The following is a 19,078-nucleotide window of genomic DNA, read 5'->3' as shown; positions in this document are numbered from 1 at the left end:
ATAACTCATTGCGTTTAGTGTGAGCTACATCAATAAAAGGAGAGCGTCCACTGAAGACAGGTAGCCCAGCTAGCATATTAATTACTACTATTCGTACGGAGACCACAGGTTGAATCTCACAAATGAAGTATAGAACTGGAATTTCAAATGGCTGTGAGCGGTAGTGCATTCGACAGTAATTATCACTTTGAAAAATGAAACCAAGGTTGAAAAAAGGACGGAAACAACTTCGAATGGAATTCTCGAAAAGTTCGTAGATTCCACACAAATCAACTGCTTACAAACACTTTAAACACAAAACAAGCTCTTTTTCTCCATTCCCTGTTCGCTCCTTTTCAAGATAAAACGCTCTCCTTTTATTGATGTAGCAATCACAACCAATTCTTCACCTGAACAGCTGTATGGCAAGTGGAACATGGAGACAGAGTAAGAATGGATCACCGAGATAATAAATACATCAAACAACTACTCTTCAGTGGGATAATTTTTACATTAGTACATTAGTTTTACACTTTTACATTTTCCTAACAACTTATAAAAAATATCAGAAAAATTCTTTCTTTTTTGATAACAGTCTCGATATAATGTTCAGCAGCCTCTCTTGATGCACGTAATCATGACCGGTGGTAATGATTTCTTTGAAAATGAACGGATGAGCACGATGCGCTTCCGATTGGTGAGATAAATAAAGAGGGAGAATGTGTCAAGAGTACAAAGAGAGCTGCGACAGACGAGCCGTGTGCAAACGGTTGAACAGGGGCCTCGGCTGCGTGTGCAGAGCATTGAACTCCTAAACTTTTAAAAAATCCCACAAAATGTTCTTTTTTGCGACATCTTTCTACTTCAACCTATTCCTAGTACATGCTCAATTCTTTGAAAGCTGCAGACATGTCAGCTTGTGAGAATAACGCTGTTAGGTTGAAAAAAGAAAGGGCGGATCTCTACAATAAGAGGGCGAATTGCCAGATGTTTATACAAGTCTACAAGAACTGGCCGTAGCGATAGTCACCACGAATAATCATAATTTTCGATCTAGAAACACTCGAGTAACTTAGAAGAATGAATTTCTCTTCAACATGTTCGGCAAACAGAGCGAAGGATGCTTCGAGGCTGCCTAACATCATGTGACCCCTCCAAATCATAATTTTCCTTTATATTTACTCTTTGTTATCAGAGTGAGAAATTTTTTGCTTTAACTACGAAGTCGCATAAGCACCTACCTCCCGTTCTTTCTGTAGGTTCAGTACAAAGTAAAAGTGGGCTTCTCGAACTAGGAAGTAAAAGTGAATTTGCAAAGTTGACACAGGAAAACTATCTTTCAGCTACGGGCGCAAATAGTAGCCGATACGCGCTTCAAAGATGTATGAAAATAAGTGAGACATGGCTGGAGCAATAACCACAAAATAAATGCAATGACAAGACTGGTGGAATGACTAGGGACCGTTGACTGTTTCAGTGGGCTAAGCTAAGCTAAAGCCTTATATTCTTAAAGCGTTATAAAATATCTCCTGAAGAAAAGCCCGCGATTTTGACTTGAAGCGATATTCATCGAGCAGTTCAAGCACATCTGCGTAAAGACATGGCCATTCGAATAACCATGGATGAAGTTTCCGGAGCCTAGAACATGAAGAATTTTTGAAGAGTTGATGACGCTCACTAACAAATTTACATAAGTAGCTTCTTTTCTGGAGTAGTTTGCTGAATTTCCAGCATATCCACCTGGTTCAGAACTTCTTGACGCAAACCAGCTATGTCTTCTTGGGGAAGCACGAAATCGCCTGAAAAGGATCTATGAAATCGGCTGCAATGGACAACGGTGAAAATTTGAGAGCACTTTTTTCTTTGGAGCTGCAGTAGAAACAGCGATATGCAGAATGCGTGATGCTGGCGTCGCTTCTTTGGCTCCGTCCATGTCCACTGCGAGCTCCTCGGTCTTCCAACTTGAGAATGGTCATGAGTAACCAAGGACGGGCAATGTGAATGAGTAATAACAAACCTCGTCAGTAGCATCGGGTGAAAATACGCTAACTATCAAATCCATAGCTGATACTGCATATCGTGAAGGGAAAATATTCTGAAATTTCTATTCTGAACGAACAAATACTTTACAAAAAGCACAAGAAAGCAGAAGAAACCTACACTGCAGATTAGTGAGAGATAAGTGAAGACTTACTGAGCAAATAACATTCACTTCGGAAGGAAGAGCAATAACATGAGACATATGAGAGGTCTGGATGCTGGGTGTTGGCTCCATCTCCCGTCTGAGTAATTCATCGTGAAGCCATGGATCTCCTAGCACCTCACGACGATAGCGAGACAGTGACAACTCCTGAAACCGGTACAAGATACATTTGAGGAAAAAGTAAAAGAAATGAAATAATAAATTAACAAATCAAAAGAAAAATAAGAGGAACGTAGTGTACCTCATCATTGGTCATGTACACGTATACTGCTGGATCCGCAAGGTTGCGGTTAACTTCTAGCGTACGTTTTGTTTTTAGTGGTGCTAATCTCCATTTTTCTCTTGCCGCATTCGAGTGATGAGGATCACGTACCATATCAGCTACCTAAACAAATCAGAAAGCGCTGCAAACATTTCTGATGTTTTTGTTTTAATTTCACTACTCTATTCAATGGCCACATAGAGCTCCACTGTAACATACAGTATTAACCTCGACAATGCAGATGGCTGCAACTTACCGTTCCTTGCATGGCTAGATGACTTTTGTCTGCAATTAATCCTTGATGTAGACAATACGCTATAGTAGAAGTTCTGGAGCGAGATTCCCATTCACCTATCAGCGAATCCAATCCAGCAGTCTGTCTTCTTCCCACTATGAATTTCAAAAGTTTTGAGAGACAGGAACGAGAATAAAGAACAGATCTAGATGTGCACCATACCTTCCGTAGAATCCTCACTAAGAGATCCAAGTCCACTAGTGAACACTGAATCGCCTGTCACTGCTCGTTCGTAGCGAGGCTGCACATCATCACTAAATGAAAGAAGCATTCAAAAATATCCGATGCAATTGACTTCTTCACAACCTTTCTCGGCGTAGAACTTTCTTTTGATCAAACCCTGGACAGACATCTGTTGCACTTCTTGTTCGGCGGACCCTTGGCAAAGAAGAAGCAATCCTTGGTGTGGATTCGGTGGATTTTGACATTTCCGCGCTAGAAGACCGCTGTCGAGACGAAAACTGCGCACGATTTTCACTTCCACTCCTACTGCGAGGTGACCTGATAATAATCTGAAAGAAAGCAACTGTTGCGTGACGGCAACACTCAAACAAGAACCCAGAAATAAACGAAGAGGTCTGACTTGAGGGTTCGATGAAAACGGCGACGGAATTGGTTGTGTATCAGCATCGTCATCGCCTTTTTTCAACATGTAGTCGAGAGTTTCACGATGGCGATTGCTTTCCCATCCAAGTCTTGCCAAAGCCGCAGCTCCTACAAATGTGTGAAGCCGATCCTCGGATTAAAGAAGTATTGGAGGATAACTTTTTTTTGATTTTCAAGTAAGATTCAAGTTTTTAAGTAACATAAATTTTTCAAGTAGAAACGAATAATAAAAAATAGTAATAAAGTTGCCTTTAGATTTTTGATCTTTCGAAAAGTAAAAAATAAGATTTGTGCGCGGATAGTCGCAAAAACAATACAATAAAGGGTAAAACCCGTTCAGTTGTTGGCGTCCATAAATCCCTTTGAAAAAGTTAACGCGATAAAAATCAACTAAGCATCGTAGAACTTTATGAACGCATATATGGCCTATCATCTCTAGAGGTAAATCGAAGTACCATGTATGTCCTTACCCTCTATAATTAATTAATTACTAATTTATAAACTATTAAGGAAAGAAAGGCTTTCCTTGATACGATGTTCAACGATTGGTCGCGAAGGTGTAACGGTGAACACATCTTACTACGGTTACAGCTCCTATTAAGCAAGCACATCTTGCTATTCATGCTAAGAAGTTTTTGACAGCTTTTGACTCCGTGAAATGCTATCAGGCTTACTACAATTCCTAGTCGTATTCCACAAATTCGCAAAGTTATTTTCAAGAAACTAACCGGAAAGCGAAGCGCTTAATAGATTTAACGCCCAGAAGGCGTAACCTCGTACACTGAGTACGGGAAACTCTTCGGCAATACGGACCATTTGTGGAACGACTGGTGAAGGTAGGAGTTTGAAACCTATGTTGCACAATAACTAGAAAACGAGCGCATTGTAGTAGGTCCAAGTAGACTCACCTTCAGTGTGGCTGCCTATGTGACCTAGTCCCATCAGCGCGGCCTTAACTTTCATCGGATCTTCCTCTTCAGAGAAACTGCTAAGTAGAGTTTCAATCACTTTCATCCCACAAAGAAGACTTCGGCCGAATTCGTGACAGGAAAGCGAGTAGAACAGATGTGCAGGGGTAGGAAAAGTGACATTTTGTGGTCTATAATTGACTGGATACGGAAATTTCAAAAGAAGAGGAAAAGCGACTCATTTTACTATGTGAATTGGTGAAAAACGAACGACAAAACAGAATCTCGTAAATACTAGCAGAAAAAACAAACAAAAGAAAACATAGTGACACCTGTCTCCGCTCGTTCTTGAGAAAGTTCCACTCAGTGAGCGACGGACAGACAGAAGGGCATCCCTCATATTGTCATCGATTGCTTCCACATATCTTACGCCAAATGACTGCAAAACTTGATATGAATAAGAAAAAAAAAGTAGCTACAAAACTCAAAACTCAGTACATCCAGCCATAATTCTACGGCCTCACGAGTTCCAGCTTCGTCAAACTCGCACGACTGTTCGTCTGCATAAACATGCACCTTCAAAAGCGTTCCTGCTTCGCCAAAATTGTCAAGCTGAGCTGTTCGCAGCCAACGAGCCGCATCTTTATAAAACTGAAAAAAACTCTGATAAAAAGGCCTTTAATACGTTGCTCTAAGCAATACTAGTTTCAGCAAACAAACCGGTATCCACATGTGCAATATTCGAATAGCGTGGCGAACGACCTTTACTGATTGGTCCCCTAATTGTCCTAGAAGAAGACGAAAACCCCATTCACCAAAATTTGGAAGACGGCGATAGGCTAAGACGGACAGAAAACGCGTACACCAGCGTCTTGCGGACTGAAATGTTTTCGAGTGAGATACTTTTATTTAGGCACAACTATGCAAATCTAATAATGGAGTGTGGTGATTGGCCCAATTTTTTGAAGATTATATTTTCAAAAGCAAAAAAGTTGCAAGAAATGCCAAAAAGTACAATGACCTATCGTTCATGCAACAATCTACTTGTTGCAGTAAATTAGCGCTATCCGACACAACACCACGACGGATGTCTTGAAATAACATTGTATAGTGCCTTCTGCATGTTTTATTGCATCTGTGATCTCAAAAGCGACTATGAACTGGAACACTGAAGGCATGGCGAATCCGCAAAAAAAGCGGCACAGGTTTCGTCGGACACTCGCTCTGACGTTGACGTACTCCATTGAGTGAAGTTATCCGTTTTTTTTCCCAAAAATTATTATCTTCAAATTTTGAGAAAAAAAATCCCGTCAAATATCACTAAACATCACCAGACAAACTCCGCCTTTCGATGGAATTTGTTTCTATTGGTTTTTCTAGCAATAACATTAGCTGTAGTAACATATTTCCATGTGAAGTAAGTTGCAGCAGCGGTGTGAATGATTGGCAAAATCGAGAAAAGGCCACGCTTATATATAAACAACTTTTTTCAAAAAAAAATCTATTTCTGGAAGCAGCATCTTTGGCTGCAACTCAAGTTACTTATCACTCACATTGTTCGAAAAAAGTGTTCCGCTTACTGGAGGAGGCCAAACAACAAGCAAATCAAAGATTGGAACAAAACTGTTCAAATCATTTTTTAATCGAAGATTCAACGTAATATCGGACAGATGTATAGTATGATGAGCCTATTTCTATCAGCTGCTATCAGGAGCATATACCTAGAGATCAGCAACAAGATGAGGCTTTAAAATGTATGGTTTTGTAGCAACATAAGATCAGAATTCCCAGAGCATTCAACTACCAAGAAAGTTATAAGTTTCTAAAACGTATAAATTTCTAGAGTTTAAGTTTTTTTTTTACATTTGGGGTAAACGTGATTAGTGCCGTTAACAAGAAAGAAATGTGGGCGTGCGATGACTGTGGACAAAAATTTCCTCAAATCGCTATGAAACTAATCTTCTCATGTTGCAATGAACTACAAGCGATAAGATAGGATATGTCCTGATCTCAGAAATCGCTTTCATGTTTGATGGAAACTCTTTTCAGGAGAAAAAAAAAACAGAAAAGCCTACTGCAGGTTTTACGTGTAAAGTGCACTTGAACGGAGACAAAAATGTTGAAGGCAAAAAAAAAACCATGACTTCATCGTCAAAAAAAAAACCCCTCAGTGCTCCTAAGACCTCCCTGTCCACGAAAAGCGTCTAGCATTCAAATCTAGAAAGCTCATGTATAATAGTAACTTCGAAGTATGAGTACACGTACCTCACATGTTGAAGTTAAAGCCTTCTGAAGTATGACTTTCGAAAGATAGCAGTAGTCATGTTCGTATTCAAGGCACGAGACAATTACTTTAACGTAAGCAGCACTAGTCGACGGGACCATCAAATCCACGAATCTGGAAATGTTTCAGGAATTCCGAGTTTTGAGTATTGATAGTTCGTGTTCTTAAATGATACACATGCACGAAAAATATGTGGACCAGCGTTGACGGTCATCACAGCTTGGCGCCGCATCACTTTCACTTGACCCAATGCGCTCTATATAAGCAGGCACAAAAAAACTTTCAAATCGCTCGAAATCAAAAGGATTCATAATCTCAGGTTGGCTGTAGATAGGCATCAAAATATTTACATCTTCCGCTGAATATCATTGCTTGTCCAGCAGGGTTTTACCGATTTAATGTACATTTTCTTTCGTAACAGATATGCCACCAATACCTCATAAAGACCATATTTCGGATTTCGGAGTAATCGTTTCCTTGGGTAGAATACTGAAGGAATTGTTTTTTTTTCTGTTGAGCATTTTTTTTTTATATAAAAGTACTTGTTCAAACTATAATCCTTAATAATAAAGAAATAGATGAGCGACTTTAAGATGGAAGCGCTGCACCATCCTTCCCCTCTTACAGTTGTCACCGCTTGCGCACCATCTCTGTCAGCATCGAAACGATCGTAATCCTCGCTTGGAATGCAAGCAATTCATCAACAATTCACCATCTAATCTGGATTTGAACTATTAGACCACTGACTACGACATTTCTTCACAGCAGGGGCATTTGGTGAGTGTAAGGCTCATGACCACTTCTTCAAAAACATAAACCCGGGCGAACTATGGAACGACTAGGCGTTTCTCGCACACACGTGACCTATTTCCTCACTATGCATCTTTCACTTCCATACTTCAACGTAAATCAAATGACTCTTTAAATTCTCCGAGAGCGAAATAACTTCTGGTTTTTTTTTTCGAATTTCTAATAACTGTGGAGAATCAGGAAGAAGGCTCAATACTTGCATACTGTATTCGAAGTTTTTCATTGCCTCAGCTAAGCATTGGTTTTGCGCTCTTCAAAAGTATGAACACCCTTGAACTTTTGACCGCCCATCTAAACTGACAACCTTTTCCACTTCATTTTCTTTCTAATAAAGAGGAATTTATTTTATTGAAAACCTCCGCATACGATCGTTTTTTAGTCATCAAATGAAGCATTCATCCCATACCATATATTCACCTCATATCCATGTCAATTCCTTAGTACCGAGCTGATTTTTCTTTGCTAGCATGAACCAGTTCCGAGAAAGCCCTTACCAGGCTTTACTCGAGACATCTTTAAGCATCGCTCCATTTCCGAGCTTCAGTATACGCATCCAATCTTCTGTCTCTTTCGCTTCCTACTTCCATATTCTCTCCTTCCTATTCATAAGCAGATTACTTAGGCACAACTTTTAAATATGGGCAATGTTTGGATTGAAATGATAACAGCAGCTGTCTGTTTTCAACTGTATCATTTAATATCATGGTTGAATAATAGGCATTATTGCACATGAGCGGCAAGCGCAACTCTGCTAGGCCTGAAAGCTCAATTTTCCGAAAAACTCTCAGAAAATTTGCACATAAGGCATTACTGAAGAAGTTGATGGAAAGAGCAGCATTTTTTTGCGCCGTAGCACTGCTCATGAGGTTTTTGATACTGCTATTTTCAGTTCTTTGCGTAAAATGATAAGAACAGGATCCACGCTTAAAGACAAACTGCGTTTATTGTTTACTTAATTCATTTCGAATTATTATTTGTTTCTATTTAATGGTACAAAGTGTTCTCTCCGAATGCGTTGACGTCCGTTGCTATTTAACATTAACACAAGCCGTTAAGGAAGACTTCTAGCAAACGAAGAAAAACTAGGCATGGAACATATCGGACGCATCCACACGCATTCTGCAAGAACTGCGTGAAGCTGAAAACCCAGAACTGTTGTCCTTCCCCACATTAGACCCAACTACCGACTAAAACAAGCATAGGATTTTCTTAGTTCTATTCAATATGAACCTTAAACCCAGCAACCGTTGCTCTAAACAGTGTTATCGAATTTCGAATTAGAAAAAAATACTTCCAATTTTGGTGATTGGTCAAAGCAGAGCGGATGCTATGTGATCTAATCTTGACCTATTTTGTCTTGCAAAAGACTTAGACTTGCTTTGTTTTGCAAAAGGAAGGCAGAAATAGGACTCACTTGGACCTATGAACAATTGTCAAAACCAGGACTGTTGTCTATAGTAATCAATTTCGCATCAGAAGGAATGATTCGTGAAATTGCTCGGATTCAGAGTTCTGCTCATAAATCACCACATCGCGTTGCTTTCTTTTTACTTTTTCAAATCATACAGAAGAATCACACATATGACGATTTTTTTGGAATCATACACCGTGATCGCTCATTAATCGTCGTATCACATCCATTAGCATCAAAGGACCAAGTTTTTTTTTTCATTCTCGCCCGAGTTTTCTCCAAAAATGACCGTGCGACATATCTGGAATTGTTCACAAACAAAACTAGATTGATTATTTTTTAAGTGGTAGTGATGAAGTCTTTGAATCCGTTGAATTCCTCCTTCTCTTTAGTCAAGCAATAAGATCCCAAAAGTGGGAATAGTGGAAAAAAGGTGGAGGTAAGCAGAGGATTGATAACAAAATTGAAGAACTTTATTAAGTACTATTTCAGTGAATATTTCTTCTAGCTTAGAACTAGAAGAAAACCCGATATTTTAACCCCTAAAAGGACATTTACACCTGAATGAATAACTGATTTACTAGTTTCACAATTCAATTAGTTTTAAAACAGTTTATGCCTCTGATTTTTCTCTTCACTTCCTTTTCGAGAGAGCATGAAAAAAGTAAACAACTACAATTTCGCTAATAACATTAGATCGTAAATGTCCGATCGAGAATAGATAGAGCAGAAAGCAACTATCGATGCCGGAAGCGGATAATGGCGAAAAGTCACAAGCGCATGGACATGTTGGATCTCGTAGGGAGAACGGGATGAGCGAGGACGAGACGGGAGAAGAACAGGTCTCCAAGCGCTCAACAGCAACCGAGGACGCAGCCCGAAAGCGCAACGCTCCCATACAATCTCGAAACGAGTCCTTTCAGCTTACGAATTGCCCCCAACCTCACGCTTATCCTTGCTCTTCTACACGCCCACACTTTGTGGACATCATTCACGCTTGTAGCATGTTCACTTAAAAATCGTGAGATTGAGAAGTCTTGTGTTGCATCCACTCGTGATTCCTTGAGGTAATTTGTTACAAATTATGACTCTGCCCACATTTCATCTATAACCTCGCCTTCTTACCTCCACTTTATCCATAAACACTAACGTTAACATTGCCTCCTAAATCAAAATTGCATAAATAAAAAAAAATTCGGAATGAATTTTGTTGAATTTTGGCTGTTGATGACAAAACAGCACAAAGTTGTTAACTCTCAGAATTATGGCTAATGTTTTAGCCATGGGGGACACAAATCACTCCGAACAACAATCGAATTATCTTAACAACAAGTTCCGCTTACCGAATTAGTGCAAAAGATTTTTCCATTATCATCTTCTCAAATGTTCTTCATAGCTTACCGTCATCTTTTATCGTTAACTGGTTCACCTTAGAACAAAACATAAGCAGAAAAAGGAAGCAAAAAAGAATTATGAGAACTTCTTAGAATGTCACGGTCCTTTTCACTTGTGTAATCGAAAGCCATAAACATACTATGCAAAATTTCAGTATTACGTGCTCCCACACTAAACAGGCGTCACAAACCAGCACGGTGTTCCATACCGTGCAGGTTTGTGAGTAGCCTGTTCAGAACCGGAGCACATCATAGCTTTTTTTTGGGTGTGATAAACGAAATGCTACTTAGTCGGAGAAAAGTTTGATCTTGCTTTCTTCCAAGTATTCAGTAGCATAGGATTCATATTACTAGTCAATGACCTGAATCTTTCCATCCTCAGGGCTGGACTAATAAAAAAAATAGAATCTGCTACCCGTATGTATATGAATGGTTGCTTCACCAGGTAATTTCACCATCAACTCAGCTTATTCCGCCAATCCTGGGGATGTGTAGAGGTGACTTGTGGGGTGAACTGAGGGCTTCGCTCCTTCGATTCTTAGGAGATTGTTCACGTTATCATTGTGAGATCTGTAAGCTATGTCCAGATTCTATATACTTTGGAAGAGAATTCCAGCAGATCCAAATCCGAAAAAACACCACCGAACGCTATTAAAAAACTACACATCATTTGGAAAAAAAAGCATGTATATACGTTCTGATGACTTATACCTGCCTGTAAGTAAAGCTGAATCGACGATTCTTTCGTATCTGCTAACGTATTATTTGCTAAAATCGAAATTTGAGTTCAACTTCTGTGCTTATTTCATTTTCTAATCAACTCAGTCCTCACTTTTTTCTTCATTCATAGTGGCCGTATCCAACTACTGGAGCTTCGGTTCGAGCATTAATTATATATGACTGTGCTAGCATTACAGATATTTCTCTATTTACAAACACATTACGTTTGTAAATTCATTTTCGCAAATCATTACTTAACATAATTCCACGTGATACTATTCGTTATTCACTCATGCTATTGTATTCAAATTTACACTCACAAGTGAGCACTGGGTATATCAGTAAACAAAATTGGTCTTGTTGCCCTCTTCGTTCGTATGCCTAAAATGTTGAAGAGTGTTTGTACCAGTGTTAACGCCACAACAGGATTCTTTTAGAAAGAAATAGTTAAGGAATTGTGAAAATATTGCGTACTGAAGAGCCTCCCTCCAAGTCTGAAATGCAGTAAAGGAGTTCATTTTATTTTTTTAAAGGAGCTAAACTGATCATTTTTGAAAAAAAAAACCGATTTGCACTTCACAGCTAGCTTGCCACAAAACTAGAGGTCTACTGTAACTCATAAGTGTGCAATTGATACAAAATACTAGTTTGGAAGTCAAACAAGAAGTTGTAGATCTTGTTTTGCGCGACGTAATCCTTACACATGTGTGCGAAACGGGTCAAAACTAGCGCATAGTAATCATTTCGTTAATCACTGTTCATAAAACTAAAGTTAGCAAAACATAGCTAACCGTTAAAGAGATCAGGATACAAGTTTCCATAAGCGCTTTTTGTTATGGGTTTTGCATCCATAAATAGTTGCGAGATCAGCCATGTAGGAACATGTGAAATCATTTAATGATTTGTTCCCCTAGGGTGTGGTAATGCTTCAGGTTCTAGCCGACTTTTCTACAATAAATCGAAAATAGAGCATTTACTTCAAACCAAAAAAACTTTTAGCTTCTTGAACTGGAAAAGCCATGCTAACAGCTTGCCATTAAGCCCGTTTCTCAAGTTCTCTTCTGCGGTAAATCATGGACGAATATCCACAACATGTGCAGTCTTGAGAATATTTGAAAACTAATTTATACCTGTATTTTATTCGGACATAAATTAAGCTTGAGGCAATTTATTAGCGGTGATCCTTATTTTTAATCTTTCGGCAGGAACTGTAACGGCTAAAAAAAATTATTATAATTCGTAAATCTACGATAACGAAAGAATATGGGCAAAGATATATCATGGTCTTTAAAACATAAATCTTCATTAAAATACAGTAGGTGAATCAATAAGCTAAGATTGCTCATATCTTCCAAAGTTCTAGTACCATCGCAACTGTTGCAACTGCGCGTCATTAATCTTATTGTGACGAGATACAAGCAAGATCAAACTTTTTTGCCTCATCAAAAATGTTTGATCTTGCTTCATCAAATGTTCAACAAGGTATATTTATTCTGAAGAATCTGAGAAACTCAATCCGATGAGCATTGACAGCTATTTCGAATGACTATCAAAACGCTTGGTTTGGTGTAGCGAAGTCAGTGAAAGGTTCCGGGCTTGATTGATCGGAGGTTCAATTCTACCCTAGCGAAAACCAAACCTTTCATCCTTCCAGGTTCGATAAATTGCCACCAGACTTGTCTGAGAGGATGAAAACACCGACTTGATACACCGGTTGGTCCCCGCAAGTCACTGTACAGGCTAGTTGCGCGTTCGTAAGCCTCAAACGATTCTGATGTGAAACGAACGCAGGGGTGCATCCTATGCGGATTGATTAACGCCAGACACTTTATCCTTTTTAACCTTCATCAAGACTTTTAGACTACATAGTGAGAAACAAGGCTTTTACGTTTTTTTTATGCATATTTGTCATTTTGTTAGATCATCAAATTCTACATTTCGACTTTTTTCCGCAAAAATTGAATGACACATAATTTATTGCAGAATTTATTTCCTGCAACACTCCAAACGATGAGATATGAATACTTTTTCAAAAAAATACGTAATATACGTAATATGAGACACTAAAAAGCAAAGTCTATTCGTTCTAACCGAATTCTAATGAAGAAAATCGTGATCTCGTTTGAATTTGTTATTGTTACTTGTGAAAGTCAGATCACTAACAAAATTTCAGGGAATGAGGATACTATGGGTTACAGCCGCCGTGTTGGCCCTTTGTAGAGCAGATTTACCATCTTGTGAACGGGCACGATGTGAGCATTGCGACGTTGACTTCATCGCAAGGATGTGCGAGAGAACATGTCAAGCCTGTCCGCGCACGGTTATGGACGCCCGAACAGTAGGTCAAAAGGACAGACTTCAAGAATTTCACAATTGGTATCTATTGATTTCAGGGGACTAAACTGAAAGTATTTACTGAGCAGAGCCGATCGCCATTCTCGGCGACGTTGCCAAAATTTGGTAGTGAGTTCAACAAGCAAAGCAATACCCAATTTAAAAACACTGCCAGACAAGCGGGCGTAGCAACACAAACTCAGCCGCTGGTATTTTATATTTGTTTGCTGTCGTTTGAGTCTATATGCACCATATAGTTGCAGATTTCCACGTTCAATCAACCAAGCTTTCAAATACCAAGGCCCATCCAACTAGCAGCACCTCAAACTCAAGTGGCTCCAGCACAGTATCCTGCTCCGGCTGATGTCGCTACTCTCGCGCCACTGATTCCACCACCACGACCAACAGACCTGAATAGAAACCTTGCACAGCAACCTGCTGATTTAGCTCAGCCAATGCCAGAGTATCAGCAGAGTGGCGCACAAAGTGCTGCTTCGTTTAACCTGCCACAAACGACACAGTTCCAAGTCGCTGCTCCAATACAACAACAGCAACAATTCTACGGCGTAAACAACAACGGCTTTCAGCAACCAGCAATGACGGACATTTTCGGAAGACCTTTATTCCCAGCACAAGCAGGTCAAAATCCATTCCAACTCCCTCAGCAGTCACAATCGACTCCTCTACTGAATCCGTTCCAGCCATTCATGCAACAGGTACCATTCTAGATAAATCCATCAAGTGAAAATGACTCGGGTAAAAAAATCTGGTAGCTTTCGCAGCTATTGAATTACCGTTAGGCATATTATAGATAGATATCCGGTAACTTGTTAGTCACTTGATTTTGAGGTCTTCTAAGCACTCCGTTTCTTGCCCATCAAATAAAATAAAGGCAAAAAATGTAATAACTCTTATCAATCTCCACTCTCTAAATTTGTTTAAAACTTCTCTAGTCAGCTTCAAAGAGATGTTTTATCACAGCAAGAGCTTCGAAGCAGACGGCGCAACAACCTTATAGCGGTTTTCAATTCGAAAAAAAAAACAGCTGAAGATGAAAATTAGAATTCCATTGACTCACCGCATAAAAAAAATTCCGCAGTTGTATATTTTGAATTATTTATTCTACCTTTAAATGGGGAGAACACTAGGTCGCACTACACCAAGAAATTGCAGAAAAATATTTTGTTGCCCTGTCTTACCCGTTGTAATCTTTAATATATCTCTTTTTCCTCAGCTTAGCACGTTGATTAGTGTGCAATTAACTATCATAAAAATAAGAAAAACACGTACTCGTTCTATCAGTTTCATCTCGTTGTTGTTAATTGCTTGAAAGCGGCTAACCCATAATTGCAGCAACGCTTCGAAAATTGATACGATTATTTGGACACGGAAATTCAATGGCAAGTACGCACACAGGTCAACGAATGCAACAAAAATTATTGCCGATAATTGGGTAGAGTAGCGTGAATTAGACGTTCTCAGCCAGTTTTTACGCATCCCGTGTAATTTACATTCTCGAGCAGGACGCGAATACGAACATGAGAAACTGTTGAAATACTGGCACCTTTACTAAAAAGACAAGACTTTTTCCTTACTTTGCAATAGAGATACAAATCTCTTCATTAGTGAGTGACATTTAGAGTCTCGACAGGTTAGAAGTCTTCTCCTCGTGATAAAAGAACACGTGATAAAGGTGAGAGTCAGACCCAATTATTAAGTTGCTCCGAAAGTCTTGCACCAAATTTCACACTTTAAAAAAACATTTTTAAATTTATTGCTCATAGAAATCAATCAACAAAATAATGACCAACATGATTCATTACGTTGTTGGCATTGTCATGAAGTAGACCAACATGACCAATTTTCTCACGCCTCAGGCGAACCGCGTCAGCTAATTACTGTAGCTGAAAGGGTAGAGTTGAGCGGTCACGGTGTACCCAGACGGGGACAGTTAATAGTACAGCGTTCCCTAGGAATCCCTCCAACAAAACACAGCAAAATCCTTTCGTAAAATCCTCCTTTCGACTCTTTTGGAAGTGGTTCGCCATGCAGGAGCAAACTTTTCCGCCTCGTATGATTAACATGCAGCACCCTACTGCCATCTTCTGTAATGATTTCGCGCAGAAAGTCCAGCATGTGTGGGCGAAGAAGCAAAGACTGACTCTTGTCGCAAGCGGCGAGGCACTCAATTCGTGGGGACGAAAACCGACATCACTTTCCTGTAACCGGGAGCTTGGAGACGTCTGACGATTGTTCTAATGCCGCACCCAAGTATAGCCAAGTGTAGCCCCATTGGACTTGGCTCTGAGAGCGTCGCGGAAAGCATTCCAATCAGTCTGGCGACCAGAGCGAGGTCGAACTACAAGCGAAATATCTCCTGATTTGAACCGTTAGAACAAACAGGCGACAGTCCAGCAAAACACTATATCTCTTTTGAACGCAGTACAGATATTTTGCGGTGGTGTCGCATGCGTTCTGGCCTTGCAGGAATTCGTAGTACACAATAGTTCGAATTTGATTTTAGTTTACTGAAGTGAAGGTTGAATACCAGTGAAATGCGCGGCCTCACATATCCCTCTGGTGTAAGCTTCTGGAACATTCTTCCATATTCAAGTGATAAATAATTTCAATTCACGACTTCTAAAATTCTGAATAGAAAAATAAATTTCAGTGCCTGACTTTCGGATCAGCCTAATAATACGGAGATGAACGAGTCGATGCTATTTACTCCAGAAGTTGAACGAGGAAGAACTTCTCCTACTTTCCAGCGAACGACCTAATTGTAGCTGCATTTCTGAATACGCTAGGAAATCATATTTTAAACACTAAACACGACCACTATTCTAAACACTATTCACACACTATTCTAAACACTATTCACACACTATTCTAAACACTACCCACGTCAATTGAAACTAATTGAATTCGCCCTCTCACACAATTTCGACGAAAATGTAGATTCGAAGCGAAATGCGCTCCTCAACAAAGGAATCCCTCGTAGACATGATGAAACCAATAGAAATCGTTTCTCGCCCAGAGATGAGGTCCGCAATTGGCCATGCTCAATTGCCTCACGACATCCAGCGCAGCCTCGCGCAATGCCGAACCAGGGGTTAAATATTTAAAGTATATATTATTATATATATAGTTAAATTATATAATATAGTTAAAATATTAACTATTAATATTAATAATATAATAATATTATTATATAATATAGTTAAATATATTATTATTTAAAGTACAGGACTTGGAAAATTTCGAGAACATTTCTATTACAAGACTTACTCCAATATCTTCACTCCAATATTAGAAGAACACCGCTTGCCAGATCACACTCCTATTCTTTTTTTTCAAAAATTTTCTTCTTCTACCCTCACTGTGCAAGGAAGTACTCACTGCATAGTGACTGCGTTTACATCTATGTCACCTTAGAATGAAAACAGTCTTTTTTCAAGACTTAATTACTACGTTACTGTGAGAGGAAACCACAGCAACGCAGCTAACTACAACCAAAATAAACATTCATTCATGTTTTATTATTTATTTTATTTTAAGAGTGGCTCATTAAAAGAACAAAGATTTATGTCGTACTTTTAGGCTGGCGCAGGAGGAGCACAGTCAGTTTTGGACCCGTTCGGTCTCTTCAATTTGGCGGGAATGACCAATTTAGCACAGGTGACCACGAGATAATTAGCTTCTTGGTTATTTCAGATGTTTATATAGTTCACATTCAGGGAACAGCTCTGACTCAAGTATCGCAGACGGGTACACCATATAATCCTCAACAAAACCAATACGGACAAACATCTCCGGTAAACCAGCAGCCTCAACAAAACCTACTGCAAAACCAACAAGCCCCGCAACCAGCATACTATAATCAACAGCAACAAAATGGAAACGTGCAGCAGAATGGAAATGTCCAACAGCAAGTAAACAACTATCAAGGATCTCAACAGCAGTTTCAAGCGTACCAAAATCAACAAAACGTCTACGGACCGCAGAACAACAACATCCCACGACCGCAAGTTCAACCACAGCAGGTTTCTTTCAAAGATTTGCAGTCCTTTATACGTAACTGATTAAGTTTGTGTAGATAATCAACTCGACAATTTAGGTGAATGGTGTCAATCAACAGTACCAAACTAACCAAGCACAAATATCACAGCAGTACACGCAAAACCAGGTTATAGCATTTGACTAGATTCCTAATAACCGTCTGTTGTCTCAAAAAGTAAATTTTTCAGGTGGTTAATATTCCACAGAAATCACATAGCATCGATGCTGCACCTATAAATCTACAAAAATACGTCGATGGTAAAGGCCCTGCACCACCAAATTTACCACAGCAGGTAAAGATGAACGTATATTCTAGAAACAATTCAAGAAAAGTTCTACTGTATATGATCGCGGGAATTTGTCTGTCTACACGCACATAGCCAAAGAGCACGTGAATGAGAGACGGCCACAAAAATACGAAGGAACGTGGATTTGACAGGATAACTTTATCTAAACAATGAGAACGTGCAACGTGCAAGAAAAGTAAGAATACGCTATAAAAAAGAACAAGAAAGAACTTATTTTCAAAAAAAAAAAAAACTGTTTTTGAGAATGAGAGAAAAGGCTCGGATTTTGTGAACGATAACATATGCGGTGATATCTGAAGCGTTACTTTCCTGATATGGCCAAGATGATCTCTTCGATTTAGAGCGATGCTTTCATATGATATAATGTGTATTTGTACAGTTCAAATGTAATTTACAAAGATTCATCTACTAGAAGTTCACGGAAAGAATTCTCGGTAACATACCTAATTCTGTAGTTAGAAATCAATGCCTGCGTAACAAAGAAATCTTGATATCTGTATGATATATTAGTTCTTTTACACATTTAGAAAAATGTCATCCTATCTGTGACCACTTATACTGTCCATGGATTTCGCCAAACAATTTGCTGCTCATCTTTTCATTGCGCGTGGAAAACACATGAAAAACACCTTTGTACCGCAACGAAAAATAGCTTCTGCTTGGAAGAAATAAAAGAACACGAACAAATGTATAAAATACACTTGAAATATACTATGACTTTGCTACAGAAAAAAAGCTGGAAAACACATATTGTTGATTTTTCCCTTACGAGCCAAAATAAGGCTTCCCGTTTTCAGTGCCCTCGTCAACCAGGGTGGGCCCCTTGCATTTCGAAACAAACGGCAAACGAGCGATTCTCAACTTGCTGCGCAAGACTCGGCGAAGGATGCACACCTCTGTGCAACTACGATGCACCCTTGTCCACGGTAGGAAAAATTGCGGAAAAAAAAACAAAACCACAAACAAACTATTTCGAACGCATCTCATTCCAGATGCAACTAGCAGTGTTAACAGGACGATGCCCACTGAACAAAATGGCCGACATCATGGTTTGTGCGTCCGGATACGAAGACGCCACTGCTTGCTGCGAAGCATACAACGTCTTTGAACCCGGCTATGAACAATGCAGACCTTACTGCAACCCCGCAGCAGGTCTTCCGCAAGGAGGACTGCTCTCAGAAAAATACAAATGTCTAGTGAAGCTCTCTCAAATCCAGCAGTGTTTCTACGTCTCTCAGAAACCATAGATCTGTATCTACAATAGTGGTAAGTGACCCGGAGCTGTATTTTGCTTAAAGGCATCACCTCACGAATCTGGGGTGGTACGGGTTTCAGGGGGATAATGCCTATACGGGGTCGTTGATTGTGAGGAAGAGGGTGATTGCGTTCATCTCATACTGTAACAGTGTAAACGGACGATTCCGGAACGCTGTCTCTTACGACGGCTTCTGTTGAAATGCGCAACCCTTGCGCCCGCCATCGCCTGCGATTCGTCCGAATAGGTT

The 19,078-nt window shown here is 39.6% G+C and overlaps 2 protein-coding genes across 3 annotated transcripts; one reads left to right on the top strand and one right to left on the bottom strand.

Annotated features, from left to right (window-relative positions):
* Positions 1-1,478: 1,478 nt before the first annotated feature.
* Positions 1,479-7,900, bottom strand: RB195_019837 (uncharacterized protein; the record flags this gene model as incomplete). Its single annotated transcript, XM_064187869.1, has 16 exons — positions 1,479-1,617; positions 1,670-1,778; positions 1,835-1,940; positions 1,997-2,074; positions 2,174-2,329; positions 2,424-2,567; positions 2,701-2,834; positions 2,902-2,993; positions 3,046-3,251; positions 3,323-3,453; positions 4,074-4,196; positions 4,254-4,444; positions 4,586-4,692; positions 4,752-4,904; positions 4,974-5,132; positions 6,519-6,638. The coding sequence occupies 16 exons, from the start codon at positions 6,636-6,638 to the stop codon at positions 1,479-1,481; spliced, it is 2,148 nt and encodes a 715-aa protein (XP_064043750.1).
* A 1,601-nt stretch (positions 7,901-9,501) lies between these two features.
* RB195_019836 (uncharacterized protein) lies at positions 9,502-18,820 on the top strand (the record flags this gene model as incomplete). 2 transcript variants are annotated; one of them, XM_064187868.1, is made up of 10 exons in its annotated part: positions 9,502-9,600; positions 13,046-13,210; positions 13,266-13,415; positions 13,470-13,922; positions 16,807-16,884; positions 16,944-17,249; positions 17,324-17,392; positions 17,454-17,558; positions 18,371-18,499; positions 18,566-18,820. In XM_064187868.1, 10 exons carry the CDS (start codon positions 9,502-9,504, stop codon positions 18,818-18,820), a joined length of 1,809 nt encoding a protein of 602 aa, XP_064043749.1. The 2 variants fall into 2 exon arrangements, with proteins under 2 accessions (XP_064043749.1, XP_013307066.2); XM_013451612.2 differs by lacking the exon at positions 9,502-9,600 and having other exon boundaries at positions 13,049-13,210.
* Between the last annotated feature and the right edge of the window lie 258 nt (positions 18,821-19,078).

This window comes from Necator americanus, chromosome II (assembly GCF_031761385.1).
Source record: "Necator americanus strain Aroian chromosome II, whole genome shotgun sequence".
NCBI classification, from domain to species: Eukaryota; Metazoa; Nematoda; class Chromadorea; order Rhabditida; family Ancylostomatidae; genus Necator; species Necator americanus.
Note: the sequence above shows the minus strand (reverse complement) of the source record. Positions and strands in the feature narration are given on the sequence as shown.